Source organism: Penicillium psychrosexuale (genome assembly GCF_028828465.1).
Source record: "Penicillium psychrosexuale strain IBT 29551 chromosome Unknown utg000004l, whole genome shotgun sequence".
Taxonomy (NCBI): domain Eukaryota; kingdom Fungi; phylum Ascomycota; class Eurotiomycetes; order Eurotiales; family Aspergillaceae; genus Penicillium; species Penicillium psychrosexuale.
The window spans coordinates 590,064-611,786 of NW_026643189.1; the positions used below are offsets into that span (position 1 = coordinate 590,064).

The 21,723-nt window shown below is 48.8% G+C and overlaps 9 protein-coding genes across 9 annotated transcripts; 6 read left to right on the top strand and 3 right to left on the bottom strand.

The window, feature by feature from the left end:
- Positions 1-938: 938 nt before the first annotated feature.
- Positions 939-1,391, top strand: N7518_006026 (uncharacterized protein; the record flags this gene model as incomplete). The annotated part of the gene is made up of 1 exon (XM_057186953.1): positions 939-1,391. One exon carries the CDS (start codon positions 939-941, stop codon positions 1,389-1,391), a length of 453 nt encoding a protein of 150 aa, XP_057038656.1.
- A 704-nt stretch (positions 1,392-2,095) lies between these two features.
- N7518_006027 (uncharacterized protein) lies at positions 2,096-2,430 on the top strand (the record flags this gene model as incomplete). Its single annotated transcript, XM_057186954.1, has 2 exons — positions 2,096-2,111; positions 2,174-2,430. 2 exons carry the CDS (start codon positions 2,096-2,098, stop codon positions 2,428-2,430), a joined length of 273 nt encoding a protein of 90 aa, XP_057038657.1.
- Positions 2,431-4,019: 1,589 nt separating this feature from the next.
- On the top strand, positions 4,020-4,799 carry N7518_006028 (uncharacterized protein; the record flags this gene model as incomplete). Its single annotated transcript, XM_057186955.1, has 1 exon — positions 4,020-4,799. The coding sequence occupies one exon, from the start codon at positions 4,020-4,022 to the stop codon at positions 4,797-4,799; it is 780 nt and encodes a 259-aa protein (XP_057038658.1).
- Positions 4,800-6,313: 1,514 nt separating this feature from the next.
- Positions 6,314-9,302, top strand: N7518_006029 (DUF3659 domain-containing protein; the record flags this gene model as incomplete). The annotated part of the gene is made up of 2 exons (XM_057186956.1): positions 6,314-8,722; positions 8,805-9,302. 2 exons carry the CDS (start codon positions 6,314-6,316, stop codon positions 9,300-9,302), a joined length of 2,907 nt encoding a protein of 968 aa, XP_057038659.1.
- Positions 9,303-10,056: 754 nt separating this feature from the next.
- On the bottom strand, positions 10,057-10,398 carry N7518_006030 (uncharacterized protein; the record flags this gene model as incomplete). The annotated part of the gene is made up of 1 exon (XM_057186957.1): positions 10,057-10,398. The coding sequence occupies one exon, from the start codon at positions 10,396-10,398 to the stop codon at positions 10,057-10,059; it is 342 nt and encodes a 113-aa protein (XP_057038660.1).
- A 3,228-nt stretch (positions 10,399-13,626) lies between these two features.
- Positions 13,627-14,025, top strand: N7518_006031 (uncharacterized protein; the record flags this gene model as incomplete). Its single annotated transcript, XM_057186958.1, has 2 exons — positions 13,627-13,677; positions 13,729-14,025. 2 exons carry the CDS (start codon positions 13,627-13,629, stop codon positions 14,023-14,025), a joined length of 348 nt encoding a protein of 115 aa, XP_057038661.1.
- A 1,035-nt stretch (positions 14,026-15,060) lies between these two features.
- Positions 15,061-16,393, top strand: N7518_006032 (cobalamin-independent methionine synthase II family protein; the record flags this gene model as incomplete). Its single annotated transcript, XM_057186959.1, has 2 exons — positions 15,061-15,319; positions 15,426-16,393. 2 exons carry the CDS (start codon positions 15,061-15,063, stop codon positions 16,391-16,393), a joined length of 1,227 nt encoding a protein of 408 aa, XP_057038662.1.
- Positions 16,394-16,941: 548 nt separating this feature from the next.
- Positions 16,942-18,827, bottom strand: pbs2 (mitogen-activated protein kinase kinase PBS2; the record flags this gene model as incomplete). The annotated part of the gene is made up of 2 exons (XM_057186960.1): positions 16,942-17,316; positions 17,370-18,827. The coding sequence occupies 2 exons, from the start codon at positions 18,825-18,827 to the stop codon at positions 16,942-16,944; spliced, it is 1,833 nt and encodes a 610-aa protein (XP_057038663.1).
- A 1,204-nt stretch (positions 18,828-20,031) lies between these two features.
- Positions 20,032-21,072, bottom strand: N7518_006034 (uncharacterized protein; the record flags this gene model as incomplete). The annotated part of the gene is made up of 5 exons (XM_057186961.1): positions 20,032-20,432; positions 20,485-20,553; positions 20,601-20,684; positions 20,747-20,823; positions 20,873-21,072. The coding sequence occupies 5 exons, from the start codon at positions 21,070-21,072 to the stop codon at positions 20,032-20,034; spliced, it is 831 nt and encodes a 276-aa protein (XP_057038664.1).
- Positions 21,073-21,723: the final 651 nt, after the last annotated feature.

The window sequence follows — 21,723 nt, forward strand, 5'->3', positions numbered from 1 at the left end:
ACATGGTGAAAATATAATTTGTAGGAGACAGGCCGGGCCTGGGATAAGAAGGGGAAACTTGGGACAATCCGGCTGATATACCGAAAGAAGAATATGAGCATGTAGTTAGGAAGGTTTATGGGAGTTATTTCGAGCAGGGTGATCGAAATCAGAGGTTCGACTAGCGTTTGGCTGCAATACCGACGCTCATTGAATCACAAATTTGAGTTGAAATCATGGAATAGAAACAATGACCAACTCTACATAATTTAACATGTCAACTAAAGTTAGCTAATTGGCAGCATGTCATTATCAAGAGCCATAATATGACGTCTGCGGGAACCAATAACAAACCGATTAGCAATGTCATCCGCAGCTTTAGGCTTTTTCTATCGCATGGTCCAAGCAGGACGCCGTCGGACGCCGTCATAGCCAGGCGAGATGGACATTTTTGGCCGTCCCCGACGTAGAGGGCGGTATTGCCGTGTTTCTTCGGTTGAGTCAGTACCAAACATACAAAGCGACCAGCCCGACCAAAAAGGTATAGGCGGAAACGCACGGAGGAATTGCATGGAGTTGACCTATCACACAGTACAATTTAGTCCTGTCCCGGTTGACCAAACGAAAGGGGTATTCTAACTGACAATTGCCTGGGTTCAGTAGATCCAGGGATACTCAACACGCAATGCCACGAATGTAATGATAAACAGCGCAGCTGGCACATCCAAAGTCCTCATTAGAGTAATTTGGACGTGGAGCAAAGTAGGAGACAGCCGGCAACGTCATTGCACACCGCATAGACTTGATATCGATGATATGTCCTCCTGTCTTCCCTACGTGCGATTATTGCATATCACATCTTGATTTTCTTTTTCAGGTACAAGATTTGATTTCCTATCTGCTTTCGCATATACACGTTTCCTCCCTCTATAATCGAATGCAAAACCATCGCATCCATTATGGCCACCAGTGAAAAGCCCAAAGAGCAGCAAAAGAAGCTCCCCGTACAGGACGACTACGCTGATGATGAAGACTACTACAGCTCCGACAGCTACACCAATGATGAATATGAGGATGAAGCGCCCCAGACTAAGAATATGCAAGTGCTGCAGCAACGGAGGCGTCCTCTTCAACAACAGAAAGACGACGAATACATGGATGAGGATGAAAACAGCCCAGGAGAGTACGATGAGTACGATGACGACTATTCTGATGACGATGACCAAGCCATGCAGCCCTTTGTCAACCAAGTCTCAAAAGAGAAACCTGGCGGTGGCATGGAGATTTCCCATGAGGGGGAGAAATCGATTCTAGATGAGAAGGGTTTGAAGCTGAAGCTGGAATTGGACCTGGATATTGAGATAGAACTGAAGGCCAGTATTCACGGTGACATAACCCTGGCTCTCTTGTAAGTTTCCTGCTCTTAAAGCACCTCACCTCCTCCCTCCCCTCTTACCCGTCAAATATGTCTGCTCAAAATCGAATGGGAGTTGATCTTGTTTTATTGACAACAGGGCATGAACAACCATCCTAGCTCCATTGCCAATTCCTGCACAACGAAAATTTGACGTCGTCACAAGCAATCCCTTCGTCCAATGCTGCTTTCGTCTTTTCATAGAGCCATACTTGATTATTTATCAATATCCCTATCTATTTATGAATATCACAAACCGGAAATCTTTTGTGGCGAAGATTTTCCTGTTTTTGATCTGATCGGCGTGCAAGACGAAGAAACAATTACAAGGGCAACCAGAGAGTTTCAATAATCGTTTGTTCAGCGCCACCAGCAATGAGGTCGATGGCTGGTAGAGACCCCGGGTAAAACACGGTTCAATAACCGGTCTACATCGAATGGCTATCATGTACTAAACGACAAATGGGACTCCCTATAACCACTTGTTAGCTTGTTATTGGTGTGGGCACTATATGCCTTGGTAATTTTCAGGCTGCTTGGGGTTGCACTCAATCATACCATGTGTCATAAACCCGGTTTTTATCTACTTGTTGTGGATGGAACCGATATATAAAGGCGGAGAGCCTAGTCTCAATAGCCTTCCAACCTGTACATTTCAAACTCATATTTCTTGAATCTATACGAAACCTACCAATCGCCGATATGTCTGACGAGAGCAGTATGTCCAAATTTAACACCATATAGCTAATATCAGTATTCGCTGACTCTATGGTTGGTTAGAAGGCCCCCTCAGCGGTGTGACTGATACCGTCGGCAAGACAGTTGGCGGCGTGACCGACACCCTGGGCAGCACGGTCGACGACCTGGGAAAGACCGCCGGCGGAGCCACTGAAGGCCTCGGGCATACTGCCTCCGGTGCGACAGGTGGCATCGGTCATACAACCGAGGACGCTGGACAGGCTGTGCAGGGCACCGTCCAGGGTGTTGGGGGACAGAAGCAGGCTGAGGACAACCCACTTGGTCTCAACAACGCCTAGTGAAGGAGACTGTGATTTTTGATGCTATTAGTGGACGGCTTACAACTTTGTGGATTTGGTTTTTTGGATTCTAAAATTGATATAATCACTTCTGGATTTGCGTCTCCCGTTAATCAGGCTAGTATTAACTAGGGCCTTGTAAACCCATGTATCCTCATTTCTCCCAACTATTTGAGTTGACATGTCTGACTACTTTGTTGGCTTCCTGATTTGGCGCATATTTTATCATCAATATCAAAATCGGCTGCTCGATAATCGGCTAGCAGGCTTTTCTGGCTCTGGCACTAGCACTACTAGGCAGACCATTGGGACGAGATCTGAAATTCCGCTAGTGGTCATTTTCCCGAGATTGGCATAGGGATCTCGCTTTGATTCCCATCCCGTGCCAAGAAAAGTTGAGGAAGCGACCCCATCTTTTGGGATTCGGAATGGGTAAAATCTGTTTCGGAGTTTGCAAAGAAGTTAGGAATATCGGGAGAAAAGGCTACCTGAGCTTAAGAAAATTGGTTGAAGGCAGGCAGAGTAATGAGAAGGTTCCGAATGGTCAAAGACGTGAAAAGACTGAGTGAAAAGTGGCAATGATGGCATGCTGTATGGGATGGCCATGTACTTTGGTTCGTTACAAGAGGAGCTGCGAAGGTGTATAGCGGCCAGTGGTCGAATGCCTGATTTTGCCTGATTTTATACTGGCAAATACCTGAATTACAATGACAGAGAGCATCTAAAATAAAGCTATTCCTACCATGTAAATCTCTGTTCGCCTAAGTCTTGGTGGTTTGAAGATATTCCGACCGTATATATTTGTTTATTTATTTATTTCCTGATCTGAAAGTTGTTCTTACTATACAAACCTCTATCTCCCTCCAATTCGAGTATTATTACTCTTCCTCTAACCTTATCCTCTATCTTCCCCCGCTAGCTCTAGCTCTAGCGTAGCGAAGTATCCCAAGAATAAGCTCGCGGTCGCTTCCGTGCCCTTTCTACCGATTCAACTACTACGGGAGGGGGCGATACGACTGCTATAAGAGGTAGCGAGACTATAATGAATGCTATGCGTACTGAAAATAGAGTGCCAAGAGGTACACTGCCTTATCGGGATTAGCCCCTATGACAATAGTGCCTTCCGTTTACAAAACACAGTATAGGCGGTATCAAAGGCGGTCTAGAATCGGGCATAAATCAGGCATTTAAGGCATCAACTCTGCAACATTAGGCATTCGGCCACTGGCCGCTATACACCTTCGCAGGCTTTTTTTTTTTGCTTTCCGGTCGTAATGTCGGCAGCTGATTTCTCAATGCTTTTCTTGGCTAAACCTGTCTGGTACCAACTCCTCTCCCGATAAATACGGCGCCACCACCCCTGACGTCGGACAGCCCAATTGTCCCATCTCGCCCGTGGTCTGTTCGATAATATAGAACGGTTGGAGTAATGTCAATGCAAATGAGTAGCACATATTTTACAAATGTGCATCATACTTCGTCTAAACCTACTCCCACTAACGTTTGTACTATTAACGCAAATCGTATCCATCCGACCAGCTCATAGTTCAACCTCTTTTTTATTTTCTTCTTCCTCCCTTCCCTCCACAATGACTGACCAGGAACAAACCCAACCTCAAACCCTTAGCTCGGAATCCAAGACCTCTCCTAACAAGCCTAAGCGTGCGCCGCGCAAGCTAGGCGAAAAAGCTCCCACCAAGCAGGAAACGAAGCCGTCCACGTCCAAGCAAGACTCCGACTCGTATCAAGAGCCAGAACAAGAACCAAATAGACAAGAGGAACAGCAAGAAGAAAGGGCCGAGCCCGAGCTTGAACCCGAACTTGAACAGACACGTAGCCGCAGACGAGGATCCCATCCCACTCGCTCATACCGTCCGGAATCTGATGTCGAGTCAATCCACCGCAGCGACATAGATGGCCAACCCCAGGCTCAGCGTCAGCAGCGCCAACGCACCCGGCGTCACCGCCAGCCACAGCAAGAACTGCAGAAGCGCAGTGGCAGCAACGCACTTTCGGGCCTGGGTGGTGTGGACCAAGCGGGCGAGTTGGTGCAAAACACGGCTGATAAGGCCATGACCGGCGTGACTGACAACACAGGTAAGGCAGTCAGCGGAGCCTTGGGTGGTGTACAGAAGGAAGAGCAAAGAGAGGAAAAAGATGACGGCGGGCGTGACGAGCAGTTGCGTCTTCGTTTGGATATCAATTTGGATATTGAGATTCAACTAAAGGCGAAGATTAAAGGTGATTTGACTATAGGTTTACTGTCAGTGAGCCCTTCTCTTCTCTTCTACCCGCATTTGGGAACCCAGAGAATCATTTTGACAATTCAATGTTTTGTGACATTTTTACTGACTGGCACTAGTAACTAGGCTCCGGGCTACAGCTGAGACGGCTGTGGACTTTTGCATCATATCTTGTCAAATTCGTTCCTCGCTCTAATTTGCCTTGAAATTCACATGAGTGTTGCGAGGAGAACATATAAGCACAAGGCTCTCACAGCATCGAGCATTATGTATTGTGACAACTGTGTGGTAGGCCTTACGGCCATAAAGCCTTTGTCTCATTGTCATTCAATGGGCTCTATCATACTTGGCTTTGGGGCAGAAACCTTGATCCAATCTGTCGGCCCAACTACGTCAGCCAAACAGTAAGCAGGCAGCGCAGCTTTCTTCCTGATCATCGCCTTTTATGTGCCAGTATCTTTTGTTAGGCAATGTGAATTGAGCCGTGGTTTTGGCGCTGGAAGGTGTAATATATCGATCCCTGGTTGATTGCAGTTTGTATTTTAGAATGTGACCAAGCAGTCAGTATCCAATAAAACGCATTTGGTTAGGCCCGTGAATAAGTAGACGGCGATGGTATAGATAGTCTTTAGACTGCCAATGAGCAGTCTTGGAACAAGTAATAACCGGAAATAATCAGAGCTCATCGAACCGATGAAAGCGGTTCGTGGCCAACACGCCAATCTTCAATATTCAGCGTCAACAAGCGCACCTTTAACCAGTCGTCAAATAAATCGTAATGTATTGCTCTAAAGTAGAAGCCAGGGGATTGGATATCCCTCGGTGCTGCTGACTGGTCGGGGGTAAGAGGTGGAAAAAGAGACCAGAATATTGAGATATTCTTTGCTCCGGAAGCAGCACAGTATTGAAATATGTCTGCCCATCACCAGGGAGCCATTCTGTAGGCCGAAGGCTACGGAAAGTTGGCGACCATGACCATAGATTCTGTAATCGAAACGACCCGGTCACGCTACATTAAGATTTTGCTGCCCATCCAAATTTCACTTGAGGATTTAGGTCAAGGAAGAGCGAACTCCCAACGAATGGCTGCACCGGGGAGTGATGGTAGTGTCAGATGAGTTGTCGTTGCCGCCGACGTCACTGGGGCTCTGCAGTTCAATGACATGCCGCTAAGTTTTCTTGAGTTTGGCTAGAATATTCACCAACTTCGTCATTGTACTACTTCCAAGACGTTCAATTCAAAAAGAAATATAGAGCCTTGGTTATACAAAGTCTCGACTTCAATGCGCCGGATAGCCTGCTTGGTTCGGCGTGTTGGATCCAAACCAGGCCGTGATAAAGTGGATTTTGGCTACATCAGACGGTTAACGCTTGTTATATGACATGGACAGCTTAGGTGAAAACTGTTTGGTGACAACTGTTTGGTGTCACTATGATGCAAGACAATGGGCCTTTCGATTGCAAAAACTAGTTTATCACAGCAAAACCTCACCATAAAGGATCAACGCCAATCACTTGGAATTCTTTACTATCAAATATTCCTAAAGCTCAATTCTCATCTGCCTATTTTTGTGGAAAGTAAATACTGAGTACAACCGAAAATCAAACGGTCTTCAGATCCTCCCTCACGTCGGGTCAAAATGAGCCTCGATTCTAAGAAAAAAACGGGTCCGCGCAAGCTCCAAACCAAACAATCCGAGCCCATCTCGGATGACAGGGAAGAAACAGCCGTGCCTGCAACCCCTTTCTCAAAGTCTACAAAGGAGTCTCCTGGTGCACCCGAGCAGCGCCGTCCTATCTCCCCACCCAAGGATGATGGTTCTCAAGCTTCTGGCGCCGCGGCCCCACTCGGGCGCGCCGTGTCCGAACGGCCCGAGAAGGTTCGGAGCCAATCGGGTCAAGTGAAGGATATAGCGCGAGAGGGTGAGAACACTGACTCGAGCACCGTGTCGGCTGATTCTTCTACGCTTAAGGGTCTCCAGGTCGCCAAGGGTGGCCAAATCTGCGATCAGAACGGCAACCCAATGGGAAAAGTGGTGGAGGGAGACTCGGAAGACTTGGTTGGCCAGACTGTCGGGGACAATGGCGACATTCTCAACGAGGATGGCGATTTGATCGGCCGTGTTGATATATTGGATGAGACGGTTGATCAATCTACGGAGTTTTCTGGGGAGGAAAACTCGAAGCTGGACCAGGCCAAGGACGTGGTAACCACCCTGGGCGAACTCGATGGGCTGCCTGTCTCCGAGGGTGGCGTGATTGAGAATTCTTCCGGCCTGGCGGTGGGCAAGATTGTCGAGGGAGATCCGGAGGATCTCGTCGGATATACCGTCAATGGCGAGGGCGAGATCGTCGATGATGAAGGCGACGCCATAGGCCGAGTGGAGTTGTTCCCCGTGGAGGAGCAGCAGCAACAGCAACAGAAGAGCGCCGAAGAGACCGCTCACGACGACACCGAGGAGAATAACAAAAGAATACCGTCGATCGAGTCTCTTGAGGGTCTGAAGTGCAACAAGCGCGGCTACATCATGGATGAAGCTACCGGCAAGCCTGTTGGCGAAATAATTGAAGGTGACCCTAAGAAGCTCTCGAAGCTTGGCGCCGAACTTGACGCCTTGGGCCAGTTTTGGGACAACCGCGGCAATATGATCGGCAAGGCCCAGCCAATACCCGTCTACGATGATGAAGAGGGAGGGCTATTTGCGGGCCTAGATGGCCTGGTCGTCGGCCAGGACGGGTGGGTCGAAGACGAGAACCAGACGAGGGTCGGGCGAGTCATTGAAGGCGACGCGAAGAAGCTGGTCAACAGAGCAGTGGACGAGGACGGTGAAATACTCGACCAGTATGGCAACGTCATCGCGCGTGCAGAACGGTGGGAGGAACCTGAATCGCCTCAGGTAGAGCCTATTGACCTTTCCAGTATGGAAGGGCTGAGCTGCAATAAGGCCGGGTATGTGATCGGGCCGGAGGGCTTTCCGATCGGTCGTATTATTGAGGGCTACCCTAAGGAGCTGGCGGGAAAAAGGATATTCGAGAACGGCGAGATTTATGAAGGCAAAAATATTGTCGGTCGCGCCGAGCTTATTCCTGACGACGAGCGCGAAGATATTCCCGATGGCCCGTTCGCCGGCTTCGAGAGCCTGGTTGTTACTGAGGACGGGTTTATCGAGGACGAGAACGGCTCTATTGTAGGCCGACTTACCGAGGGGGTTGCCAAAAAATTGCGTGGCCAAATGGTCGACGAAGATGGGGAGATTACAGATAAATATGGCAATGTCAGGGGCCGTGGCGAGCCTTATGAGCCACCTGAGGAAGAACCCCCCGCTGAAGAGGACCTGTCTATTCTTGAGGACAAAGTAGTGAATAAGCAGGGGAATATCGTGGACCCAGCTACGGGTGCTGTCTTTGGGCGGGTCATTGAAGGCGAACGTCTCGCTAGCTATAAGGTCGACGGCCAGGGTCAAATCTGGAATGATAACGGTAAGGTGGTTGGCCGGGCAGGGCTGATACCCGATGATGAGCAGGAAGAGAAGGAGGGGCAGTTCTACGGCTTCGATAAAGCTGAGGTCGGTAAGGACGGTATGGTTGTGGACAAAGGCCGAATTATCGGCCGCCTTATCGAAGGCGATGCAAAGTATCTTTTCGGCCGTAAGGTCGATGAGGACGGCGATATTATTGATAAGAATGGAAATACTATCGGTAAGGCCGAACGCTGGGAACCGGAAGAGAAGCAGCGCGATATCAACCCTATGTCTGGCCGCAAGATCACTAAGGAGGGTGAGGTACGTGATACGGATGGTAACCTTATTGGTAAACTGACTTCCGGTAATCTGGCAACGCTGGTTGGTAAAACCGTTAACGATAACGGCTATATCGTTGACAACGATGGCAACAACATTGGCGAGTGTACCTTACTGGAGAATATTCCGGAACCTAAGCCTGAAGAAGAGGATCTCACCTCGGAAGAGGCAGAGGCTCAGGCTAAGGCCGAGCAAGACCGCCAGATAGCTGAGAAGATGATCTATATCCTCAGTCAGACCCTCGACCGAGTTAAGCCTATTTGCCAACAGATCACTGAGGCGAGTTCATGTTCCCCCTTATATTTCTTTCTTAGTAGTAACAATTCTACAGCAAACCGAAAAGGCCGAGCGTACACCCAAGGAAGAGCTCGACGAAGAGAAGCTCGTCCAAGCCGTTAAACCTCTTCTGGAAGAAGGCGGCCGTATCCTCCAAGAATGTAATGGCTCTATCCGCGCCCTCGACCCCGATGGCCGCATCGCGGCCACCGCTAAGGCGCGCGCCGCCTCACGTGATGCTACCCCGGAAGAGTACCAGCTCGCCGACCTACTCAAGGAGCTGGCCGAGACAGTCACCAAGACGATCGATAACGGCCGCAAACGCATAGCTGACATGCCTCACGCCAAGAAAAAGCTGAATCCGCTCTGGGCCCTCCTTTCCGAGCCACTTTTCCAAATCATTGCCGCTGTGGGTTTGCTGCTGAGCGGTGTTCTGGGGTTGGTCGGAAAACTGCTCGGTGGTCTCGGGCTGGGTGGTTTGTTGAATGGCCTTCTTGGTGGATTGGGACTTGACAAGTTGTTCGGTAGTCTAGGATTAGGGGAAAAAAAGTAAGTAAGATGAGGGGATTGTGATAATGATTTTTTCTTTTATTGGCAAGTATCTTTGATTCTACAGCTTGTGTTGGCTAATTTCATCTTGGAATTGAGCTGGCCTGTGGTGCTTCAGTTTTTCAATTCATCTCATCATATTGGTATGTGTTTATTCATTGCAGGAATTTTGTATAATGCCAATTGGGTCTTGAAATGAAATGCTTTCTTGTTTCCAGTTTGCTAGTCCAATAAATTTATTGGTTCCTTAACCTAGCCACATCACATTTGATGGCGCCGTGTTCTGGTATTCGCCGAGCAACGGGATAAATCTGTAAAAGTAGAGAGGTGTGGAATTTTCGCATTCTTTTCAAAGCGCTCCAGATAAATCGTCGTCGAGACGATTTTCATTGTGGTTAAAACTAGACATGTGTTGACTTGGACAAGAGGAACTAGGCAGAGAGAAATCTGTCGAAAGTGAGGATTGGCTATCAAAAGTAGCCTTTTAACCCGCACTCCGTAGTGAAGGTTGATATTTTGTCTCTTCAGCGCTGGTCATCTTGCTCGTCGCATAGGTCGCCCACGACACACATAGGTTGCTGCTGTCCCGCGTGATGCACGCAGAACGCGGCTTCTCATCGAGCCTGCTGGCAGAATTGATTTCCTTGAGTAGAGCAACGATGTATCCTGAAGCTGAGCCGGAGCCGACTGAAGAGACAAAGTTGCCAATCCCATGCGCCGTGCCGCAGCAAGCAAGTCCGATGCCACCACCAGGGTAGTTACAGTCGTACCAGCTCCTTTCGGACAGGTGGGTTTTCATTGACGAAGGCACTGTAATAGCTCTGTATAGCGTCCTGTTCGTTCATCGAGGCATCGACTGTGTAGAGTGTGAAATCAACGCCGCTCAGCCGATCGGTATGACTACCCATGGCGAGTAACACAATACCAGACGGATTACTCATAGGCTGCGCAAGGGCACCCGGGAAGAACATTCTCAGCAGCACGAAGCATGCAGTCATAGTGATGAACCCGATGACTGATTTGGCGACAAAGAATTGAAAATCTTTGCTTTCGTCACGGCGCCTCGCACCACACTTGTCACAGACATTGGAGTCGCTCATGATGTCGTTTGGGTTCGGTGTTTTTCTTTGCCTTGTTTCCGCGAAAGTAGAGAAGCTGAACGGTGGGAAAGAGGAAAGGAGAGAAGCTGAGAGGTGGGAAAGAAAAGAAGAGCGGAGGGAATCACTTCCTGAACTTATAGCCGTCCAGCTAATCTCGATCGAGATGGTTGCTGTGAGGTGGCAGGAAGGAGTCAAGGATTCCCGCTACAACAGTCTACCCTAGAAAGATTTACCCACACTCTTTGCTAGTGACGCAGAGATCTGCCCATATTCCCATTAATCTTAGTCCCTAGTATTAAGCTTGTATTTTGTAATATGTCGAGTTCCTCTAATTCTTCTCTTCTATTCTACCATTGCATTTGTCAATTTATATTATGCCAGGTAGATGCTATGCAGTTAGTGATGCTCGGGGGCCCTACTATATATCAAATTGAGGGTGGAGAGCGCCATTGCTTGGGTATAAATCATTTTGAATCTGTAAAGATACTGAATTATATACCACGCTATGTATGAGCTAGAAAATCTAAGTGGAGGTGGGTGAATCTTTTTAGGGCAGGGCACCCACTTTATCTAATGCTTAGTTATGGGGCTATTATCAATTGTTCTTTCTTTTCCTATTACTCTTTTCTTTTCTACTAGTACTGCCACAGTCAAGACTGAATATGTAATGGTGTCGAAAACCACCTTGATATTACAAAGAAATATGAATTTATAAAGCCAGAGAGCTACAGCATCAGTGAATGGAATTTGCATCATGACGGCATACCGAAAGGAACCTAAAGGATTGGGGGCTAAAATATGATAGGCAACCACGATGATAAGCTTCGGCTCTGAGTCACCAAACCTGCCGATCTGAAATTTCTGGACATAAAAAGAAAATAAAAATTGATAATACTCGGTTCTCCCTTTCGGGTGTTGGGTCTTGGGCCCGTTCGTGAGGCCCTTCGGGTTGCGGGTCGGGCCACGGGCCGAGATCTTGGGCCCGGGCTTGGCCGAAGACTACCTAGGAATCAGTTATAGTTTTATCCCTTATTCCGGAAGAGCGCTACGGTATATAAAGATTGCTGTCACGGATAGCTTATGCGCTACTATATATATTGTCACATCTCAGTCAGCTCTCGACAATTAGCACAGAGTGGTTTTGCCAAACACTGCCGGACAAGCTATCCTCGTAATTTGCAAAGAATTCCTTGACGTTGAAGCGCAATTTCCACTGTGCCTATCTAGTAATTAGATCCGATTTTCGCATCGTAGAGTATCGTTATAGACCCTAACGAGTGTCAGTTTCCATATCCCGAATCCGATCGAAGGTCGTCCATCATAGTACTAATACTGCATTTGGCTCCGCCTCCCATCCAGTGGCAATTGGCGCATGAGCCACGTAACTCAACCACACACTTTGTGAACGGACCGTACGACTTCTTGCATTTGTCGCACTCGTCTTCTGCCTCGTCTCTGACAACATGTGCCATCGCAGCTTTGAGGTTGACGGTACTTTTGCCCGTCTTTACGTGTAGGTCCGTTCGACCATCTTCCGTGTATATGGCTCCCGTTTCGGTATTAGTTGATAGAGACCTGGACTATCGCGCCCTTAGCGATATTTATACCAGCAGGAGTCGTCCATGGGAAACTCATAATATGATATGCTTATACGTCTGGCGTATCCTGACTGCCGTTATCTCCGACCGAAATATCGGGGATCCGTGGACGGCCCTAATTCCCGTCGTATCCACCATTTCCATCTCTATCTATAGACCACAGCCCGTTAGCAATCAAACTAGCTCCTATCTATTAGTATGGGTACTTGACATACCACCTATACTCATAGTACCGAGTGCGATAGGCGGTTTAGGTTTATGAAAAGGATTTTCGGGGTCTATGGAGTGGGTGTTGCGTGCCAGTTTGTATAGCTAATTGAGGATTCTGAGTATAAGGAAGGAAAAAGGAAAAGAGAAAACAATCTACGGCCGTGACTAGGTTTTATGCACTTCCTGGCGACCCCGCTATAAACCATGCAAACCTTAACTTCGCTTTCAGTTTAGGAACGACTCAGTCTGCAGGTACGAGGTTAAGGTTCCAGGTTTGGCAGGCGCGCAGTCGGTATGTAGCAGTCGGAAGATCATCACAGTGGGATCTTTGTGTATCCCAAACGTGACTTACTGGAATAGATGAACGAATGGGTATGTCTCGGCACAAGTTCCGAAACGAATGCGTGTATTATTCTCTCTTTGCTCAGGACAGTTCTTCATTGTGTTGCCGCTCTCCATCATGGCAGCATCTTTGATCAGGGAAAATCGCCCTTCCCAGATCACCTCATTCCACGGTCTAGTAATGCCGCGGGAGGAACGGAAACCTTTCAAAGAGGCCTCAAGAAAAAATGTAATTTTTGCTGAGCGAAGCGAGGCAAACTATTATAAGATTTGAAAAGTGGGAGACCAGGTAACTGTGAAAGAGAAGTAAAAAATAAGTAAAAGAAAAGTGAGAGAGAAGTAAAAGGGAGACTCAAGAGCCTGCTGATGACCTGAAATGACTAGCATCAGATCTCGAGACTCAAGTAGCTTAGAGATATAACGGCGAAGGAAAAGAGGAAGAACCATGATTGAGCTAGGATGATGCGAGGAGGAGGTGGATCGTGCGCGAGTAGAAGTTTTCAGGTGGAATGATGCACTTGATAAAGGTGATGTCTTGAAATAGTGGAAAGAGCCTTCGACTAAGCCACATTGCTAATCGTATCAAAGTTTTCACTATAGTCTCCTATTAACATGTATTTTATGAGTATCTAAGTTCGGCGCAACTCCAACAATGGAGACAAAAGGGCCGAGCATGTCGAAGAGACCCCAATAGGGGACTGCATCGTGCCAAAGGGGGTCTAGCAGGAATTTAGAAGACCTCGATTGATTGCGAGGGTCCCATTCGGGGTTCAAGCGCCGCTTGATCGTTTGATGGTGGCAATTGGCAATCTTGAATATCATATAGATGTCCATTATCGACCACATGGTGAAGGAAATCGAATATCTACCATTCCAATGGTCAGCATCGACTCTATGCAGCGGTTGTTATTTTTGCATTCATGCATGTGGTCGCGGTCCGGATTGGCAGAAACTACTAATAATTACATCAGACCTGCCCTTAATCCCTTCACCAACTGACAATCCTGACAAACCGGCTCCTGAAACTCTGTCCACTGTTGCGATAACGCCTCTCTCCAAAATCTCTACTCCACCTTCTATGGCGGTCTCGCCTGTCAAGTCACCCACGAAAACCTCCGCTCTGCCACCAGTAAGTATAGGCCAACTCCCTGTTTTTGGTCATGTCGCTAAGTATTGCCAGTTTACAGATCCCCCTGGCTGGACCTCGAACCCATCAAATCCTCTTTATCAGGAAGAGTGGATAGGCGCCGACTCCGAAGGCCAAATAATTGCTCGAGACTATGGTCTCCAACCAGGACAGCCGGTTATGGAGGATGATTACGGGTGGCACACAATTATCCTGTCTGGCAATAAGTTCTATCTTTGGGGGCGGTTGAACGACGAAGTCGAAGAATTTGTGTCTCAAGATATCCGCGAGATCACTTCTTCGATATCCCAGTCGGGGCTTAAAGAGCTAGCCAGAAAGCCTCTTCCTTAACTTCTGTAGGGAATAGCTGGCGTTCGATTATAAATTAGCAACAGATATGGTTCAACGTCTTGTCAGTCAGCTTCGCAAAGTTCGAGAAAGCCCTCTTTGCATCCTCAGCAGATTAATGCTACACATATTGCTCTTGCTGAGCAGTCATACGAACGAGAGGGTCAAACGGCATGACGGGCTGAGTGGCTTTCACAGAAACCCCCCATGAGATACAGCTCTCTGTCCGAATATCATCATGGATTACTCCCCACTGGAGGCGGACGTTTGCAGGACCACCAGGTTCTGAGACCAGCATTTGGTTCAGCGTACTAGTGACTTGTGAGTAGTCTAGCCACAGATTGTCGATAGGACCACGGATACAGAAGTGGGAGTAGCTAAGGGCACGAACCCAAAGTCTTGAGGCTCTAGGCCCGACCCAACCCGAAGCCCGTACGGGTCGGGCCACGGGCTGGGCCCGACTCGGGCTTTGCCGAAGACTAGGAATCAGTTATAGTTTTGCTCTTATTCGGGAAGAGCGCTACGGTATATAAAGACTGCTGTCACGAATAGCTTGTGCGCTACTATATATATTGGTCCTGGGTATGTCAGAGCGAGAGATAATGGTCTTTTGGCCGAGCGGGAGAATGTACGCCCGGCATATATCCTTTACATCATGGCCTTCAGAGCTATCTCCCTCGGGGAACTGCGACCTTCTGGTCGTTAAGCTACCCGGGAAGAGCTGTTTGGTATAGAATTATCTTAGGGAAATTTTAGTTTTTGTTTTCGGGGGATATCCCTATCCTCCCCATGTGGGGGATCTTTCTTATTCTGTGGGGCTTCTAGTAGAGCGGCTATCTGACGCTTGCCTTTCCCTACTGAAAAGCCCCATTAGCACCACATTTCAGCACCACATTGTAGCAGCCCCGCAGAAAAAGATCCCCCACATGGAGAAGAGATGGGGATGTCCCCTGAAAACTAAAACTAAAATTTCCCTGGAATAATCCTATACCAAACAACTCTCCTGGATTTGCAAGCATAGCTTTTCCTACAAAAAACATGGCGAACGAGCTTAAAAGCGCCCCACCCTTCCGGGCCGAGCAGATGGGCTCACTCCTGCGCCCAGCTAACCTACTTGAGGCGCGCGAGAAGATCGCCAACACCGGAGTCTCCGCCGAAGCCGCCGGACTCCCCGCCATCGAGCAAGAAGCCGTCCGCGATGTCGTCAAGATGCAGCAAGAGCTCGGGTTCAAGGCCGTGACGTCTGGCGAGTACAACCGCACCCGATTCTGGGGGTTGATGTGGGATGAGTTCGAGGGTAAGTAGTATAATAATAGCCGAGCTATACCTAACTATCCTATATATCTATCTATCTATCGATATTCCCCCAAGCAAGCAAAGAAAAACACTAACAAAAAAACCAGGAACAATCCGACTCCAAGACGCCGAATCCTCAATGTTCAGACTCTACCACCCAGACGTAGTCAGCCTGATCGAAAAAGACCGCAAAGTAATGCCGGGCGACTCCGTAATCGCAGGCAGCAAGCTCTCGCACAGTGTCTCGGCCTCGCAGTCCAACCTCCACGAGCTGCGTCTCGTGCAGGCGTCGCTCCCACAGAGCGAATGGCCCAACATCAAGCTGACGATGATCACGCCGGCGTGGTTCCACATGCGCTACAAGCAAGGGCGCGCGTACGCGGCCGACGCCTACGCCAACGACGCCGAGTACTTCGCCGACGTCGCGAAGGTGTATCGCGCCGAGCTGGCGTCGCTGTACGCGGCCGGTCTGCGGAATGTGCAGTTCGATGATCCTGGGATGGCGTATTTCTGCTCCACTGCGTTCCGGGAGGGGTGGGCGGCGGATGCGGATAATGAGGGGTCGGTGGAGGATCTGTTGGATGCTTATATTAAGCTGTACAATGATTCGCTTGTTGGGCTGCCGGCTGATATGCATACGGGGATTCATCTTTGTCGCGGCAATTTTATTGGTGGGCGGCACTTCTCCGAGGGGTCGTATGACATCATTGCGAAGAAGTTGTTTGAGGACTTGGATGTTGATACTTTCTACTTGGAGTATGATACGGAGCGGGCTGGTGGCTTTGAGCCGCTGAAGTTCTTGCCGAAGAACAAGAATGTTGTCGTCGGAATTATCAGTACCAAGTTGCGCGATTTGGAGGACAAGGAGGCTATGAAGGAGCGGGTTTACTCCGCTGCTGATTTTGTTGCGGAAGGGTCTGGGGAGACTAGGGAGGAGGCGCTCAAGCGGGTTTGCATCAGTCCTCAGTGTGGGTTCAGTACTCATGAGAGTGGGTATCCTCTTCTTCTTGAGGATCAGAAGAAGAAGTTGAGTCTGGTGAGGGAGATTGCGGATGAGGTTTGGGGAGAGGCTTGAGGGGATTCTGATTGAGAGAGTTCCTGTTCAATTTCAACAGCAATAAGAACCTCGGGGGGATGTATATATATGATCTGTTTTCAACACGGCTTTTAGCGATATGTACTTATGAACTGATTACTAGCGAATCATCAAAATGAAATTTCAATTGAAGGACTGATACACTACAGTGGCTGCATCTACGAAAACCATAAATCCAGAATGTTTACAAGGCAGTAGATACAGAAGGAAATTCGGAACAGGTAACATGTATGAAATTGTGTTTCTTCGCGCCTGGTCATATGAAGGGCGGGCGCAGCAAATTATCTCTACTGCAGTTCAGAAAATGCTCGTAGATCCAGGTATATGATTTCCCCAAATAGTCTCAAAGCACACGCGGGTAATGACCATGCCGAGGGTCTGCCCACGCTCCAATGGATCCCAAACGCCAGAGCATTGGCGTATTGGCCTGGTGAAATCAATAGAGATGCAAGTGTGGTAAACAGCGCCTGCGCCGTGAAAGTGCCCCCGGAGAAAAGGAGGATTCAATATTCGAAATAGCAGAAAGCTCAGTCATCTTGCGACGGAGCGAGAGGAACACCCACGGAAGGGCCCGTGCCGACCTGATCCAGCGCGACAGCATGAAGTGCTGGTTTCTCGGAAATTTTTAGCAGGCCATCTTCCTTGAGTTTCATTTGCTTCTTCACCCACTCAGCCACTTCTTCGTCCTCTGTCATGGCCGATGAAGAGACATCACCGGAGCCGGACTCAGGTGGTGGGGCGTCGGTTGGTGGCTCCATGAGAGAGGCCAGCCAAGGGTGTCGGAGTAACATGTTGTAAGTTGGTCGATTTTTGGGGTTCTTGTCGAGACAGGCCTTGACGAATGCGTGTGCTTGTTCAGAGAAGCCCTCGGGTAGTGTTGGGGGATCTCCGTGGACGATAGCCTAAAAGACAAGGTTAGAATATTGAACTTGGAAAACTGTTTCGGGGTACTCACGTGTAACTGGCTGAAGATGTTGTTGAATGTTTCCGGTGGATATGGGTATCGGCCCATAGCGCATTCGATGACGGACAAGCCTAAACTCCAGACATCGCTTTGCACGCTGTATGTACCGGCGCTCGGCGCTCCCGACTGTTGCATTCCGCCTCCCGAGATTCGTTCAGGTGCCATATAACTCTGACAGCCGATATTGGTCTTCGCAATACTAGAGACTAGATTTCCGCTGACACCAAAGTCGCAGATCTTGATTTGGCCCTTGCTGTTGACAAGGACGTTGGTTGGCTTCACATCGCGGTGAATGATATTGTGGTCCTCTTTCAGTGATTTCAACCCCATGATGGTCGACAGAGCCATCTTCCGCAGAATGTTCTCGGGAACACCGCCTTCGTAAAGCTTGTCGATCGAGCCGCCGTCCATGTACTCAACACACATATAGACAGCACCTTCCTGGAAAAAGGCTCCGTAGAAATCGATGATGAATGGAGATACACAGCGGTGTAGAATGTCCAACTCCATAATGATTTGTGCAAACTTGGCTTCGTCCAATTCCAAGCGAATCTCCTTCATGGCCATGACCACTCCGGAGAGTTGAGTTGATCCAGAATCTGGAGTCGGTTCGTCGTGGCCTGGAGGACGGCTAACAATGCCACCCAACCCCTGACCTGGCTTTCGTAGATGCGGGCGAGAGTGTCGAACCTTGTAGACCGTTCCGTAATTACCCTTGCCCAGCTCTTCCAAGCGATCTACTTCATCCAATGAGATCTTAAAGCTGTGGCCTGACGAAAATTCGACACCACCTCCGTGTAGAATAGCTTTGTTTTTGAAATTGAGAGTGCCCTCTTTCGTATCGATGAACTCGGAGTATTTGCTAAAGGCAGACTCGGCATTTTGTTCCCCCTGCTTTTGATCTGTACCTGGAGTAGTAGATGGACCGGTGACATCCGATAGCTTGAGACCCGGCTTCATGCGCTTCGCCGCAAGCCCTCCGGGCCGAGGCGACATAGAGCCAGGAGCGGAGGCGGCAGAGGAAGAGGACCAATTTTGAGGATTTGGACGAGTAGCGATCGGGGACATGCCGCCAGAAAATGCGCCGCCTGCACCGCCTCCTTGAGCCATGGGGATCTGCCCCGTTGAGGCAGCAGTATGTGGCTGTGGAGCACCTTGGCGGGATAACGAAAATGCCTTCATTTTTGCCATAATATCTTGATTTAATCCACCGGTTCCTTGTGAACTCATCGACGATTTAGGTTGTGTCCCAACACCCCGTCGCGCAGCATTGACCTGCCCCAGGTGTGTGGATGAGGAATTTAGGCCAGCTCCGAAAGATTCGCGGGAGGGGAGGACAACGGGGCTCGAGGTCTGCCGGGGGAACGCAGGGGTCGTAGGGTCTCTGGGAGAAAGAGTGTCGGCTCTAGGCGCGACATCCTCAGAGGAAAAATCCCGTTCATCAGTCATGGCGAGATGAAGATGGGCTATCGGGAACGAATTCGAGCCGACACCAATGGCCGGTGTAATTGCTGTAATTATGCCGTTTTGGACTTGGCTGCACCGGATGGCAGCGCTATGAAAGAAACACAAGCAAAAACAAAGATGACAAGAGAAAATACAAAAGAGAAAACGGGTGGTCTGGCAGAGGAAGAAAGGAGGGGCAGAAAATCGCAGGTGATATCGCAATGTGAAGTCACTTCGGGCCGTGATAGAACGTGGGGAAACCGATTTCAATACGGTTTTGTCACTTCTAGTATATTCTAGTATGTTCTGGAGACAGCCTGCTGTATTCTGCTGTATTCTGCTGTATTCGGTCTTTTTCCCTATTATCTTCCTATACACGCCGCAGCTACAGCTAATTCTTTTCCTTTCGACCCCTTTATATTCTCTCTATACTTGCTTTCTCTGTGCGTATCAAGGAGATCTCCAACCGGGCCGCTACCCAGCCAATCACATGATGCCAATAAGCCAAAAGCAGGTTTTCTCCGACTTGTCCGCTTCGTCTGCCGTGTTCAAAAAGGTGGCTTATATCATTTTATATGACATTGCTGTGTAGCTGACGACACCCTGCGTCCCTGGCATCGACTAGCCGGTTCTCTCCTGTGTTTTGACGCCTATTCCAATGACCACGCCAAGACATTTCTCGGGTCTGATAGCCCCAGTTGTGAAACGGCATTGGAAAAAGTACGATCCTGTCGCCAATCCGGTACGATCGGCCGTTGCTCCTGCACCCCGGCGCCTCATTGCGAGTCGTTGACTCATTTCTACTCCACTGTTCTCCCGGACATGACCGGCTGTTGGCTCGGATAAACGGTCCCATCCCCCGGGGGCCCGACAGAATTCCGGGCCTGGTTTCCAAGTTAGGGAATCAGCTTGAACTGGAGCACGTTCCTCTGACCCGGGATGAGATAAGGTTCGATTTAGATTGACCTTGCTATAGCTGCGCTCGGTATGCTCTTGCGATCAAACAAAAGGTATCGAAACGGTACCTGAAAATACACAGCGGGGCAAAACGCCTTCGGGCACAAGGAGTGTGCCCGACGTTGAATAGTTCATTGCCAATTCTTTATTGTTGGAACAGTACGGAGTACGTAGTACCGTCATCTAAATTGCATGTTGCCACCAACTTGTAGTTGATCCTGTCGTTGCAAATCCGTTTGATTTAAACATCTCATGGCAAGATATATCCCCCGTCAATAAGCACATCACTTCCGGTCATAAAGGTAGATGCATCACTGGCGAGGTACAGATACAATGCCTTGATTTCTTTCACGTGGCCTTGCCTTCCTAGTGACGACATACGGTATGCCTCCTTGAGGGCGAACGGACCGGCGCCCATCTTTGTATCGAAGAAGCCTGGCGAGACGATATTGACCCGCGCAAAATCCCGCCACTCGCGGGCAAGTGATTTTCCAAAGTGAGTGACGTACGCCTTGGTCGCATTATACACAGGCTGATCAGTAGGCACGTTGACAATGTGTGCGCTCATACTCGAGGTAATGATGAGATTGCCACGACCTTGCCGCGCGAATACCTCGCCAGCATATTTAGCACAATACACAATGCCATCAACTAATCCTGGTTAATACCACAATCTTATCTCGCTGAATGAACGATTTCATACCATTCACGGACATCTGCTTTCGGTACTCATCTAGAGTCTGTTCCAAGATAGGCTTGGAGATCGCCATGCCTTTTCCAATCAGCTATCTGCGATACATCAACCCGCGGGAAACTTACCTGCATTGGCAACGAACACATCAATCTTGCCCAAATCTGCCACGACCTTGGTAATCGTCTCGGATACTTGATTGGACTCCGAAACTGCAGGTAAAGCTTAGCACTTATCACCTTCTATGGACATAAAGCTCCAACTGCCCGCCTACCATCGACCTTGTAGGCGGATGCCTTTATACCATGTTCCTTTTCTAGGACCTGGGCTTTCTCGATAGCGACGTCATTTCTGTTGATATGGTTAACCGATTACATACATTGGATAAAGGAAAACCTACGAATTATACCACAGGGCAACATGGGCGCCAGCTTCGGCCATAGCCTGCGCTATCGCATGGCCAAGTCCATCGGCAGCTCCCGTGACAACCACCACCTTTCCGTTCATTTTAAACTGCTCCAAAACATTGGTAGGCGTATCCGGAAATGGACGAGGGAAGCCCTCCCGGTTTTGGGTGCAGTCTTCAATGGTCATAGACATCTTGTATATTTGTATATTTGTGTAGTGGTTGGGGGTTGCGAGAGCGAAGGACAACCCCTCTTTATAAAGTATCCAATGTGGTGTCTTCGGTGCAGTGTTGGCCGAGACGATCTAGGGCCGAGCATTCTATAGTGCGGGGATCTTTAATGTCTCGTGGGTTAGATGCACTCCATTGTGTCATGGAGTTTATCCTAGGCTGCTCCAATTTATTAGGCACTATATCCAGTACATATTTAGTTATGTAAATCCCCAATCATAAGTGAGGTAACACTAACACCGCGCTTTGGCGTCAGTGGGGGATCAACATCTCCAACCAAGTATTCTATGAACCTCGGCCTCCAACAAACCGGATTTTGAGTGTCGTGAAATCTTGGGTGGCCTAAATCAAAACCCCAAGAGACACTCGTGGCCGCGCCATCATACTGGTCATTTTCTGCACCTGACGAGTCAAAGATAGAGTAGGGCGACGATAGCTGAAGGGACCAATAGTCATCTTTTGGATAATGCATTTTAGACTAAAATATAGATGTAACCCTATACATACTTAGCCCCGCAGTCCACACTACACGTGTAACTCTCTTTCTTCTCGCGACCACTTCCTTCTCGAGGGGCCTTTTCTAGGAATAGGACAATATATGCCATCAGTCTCCT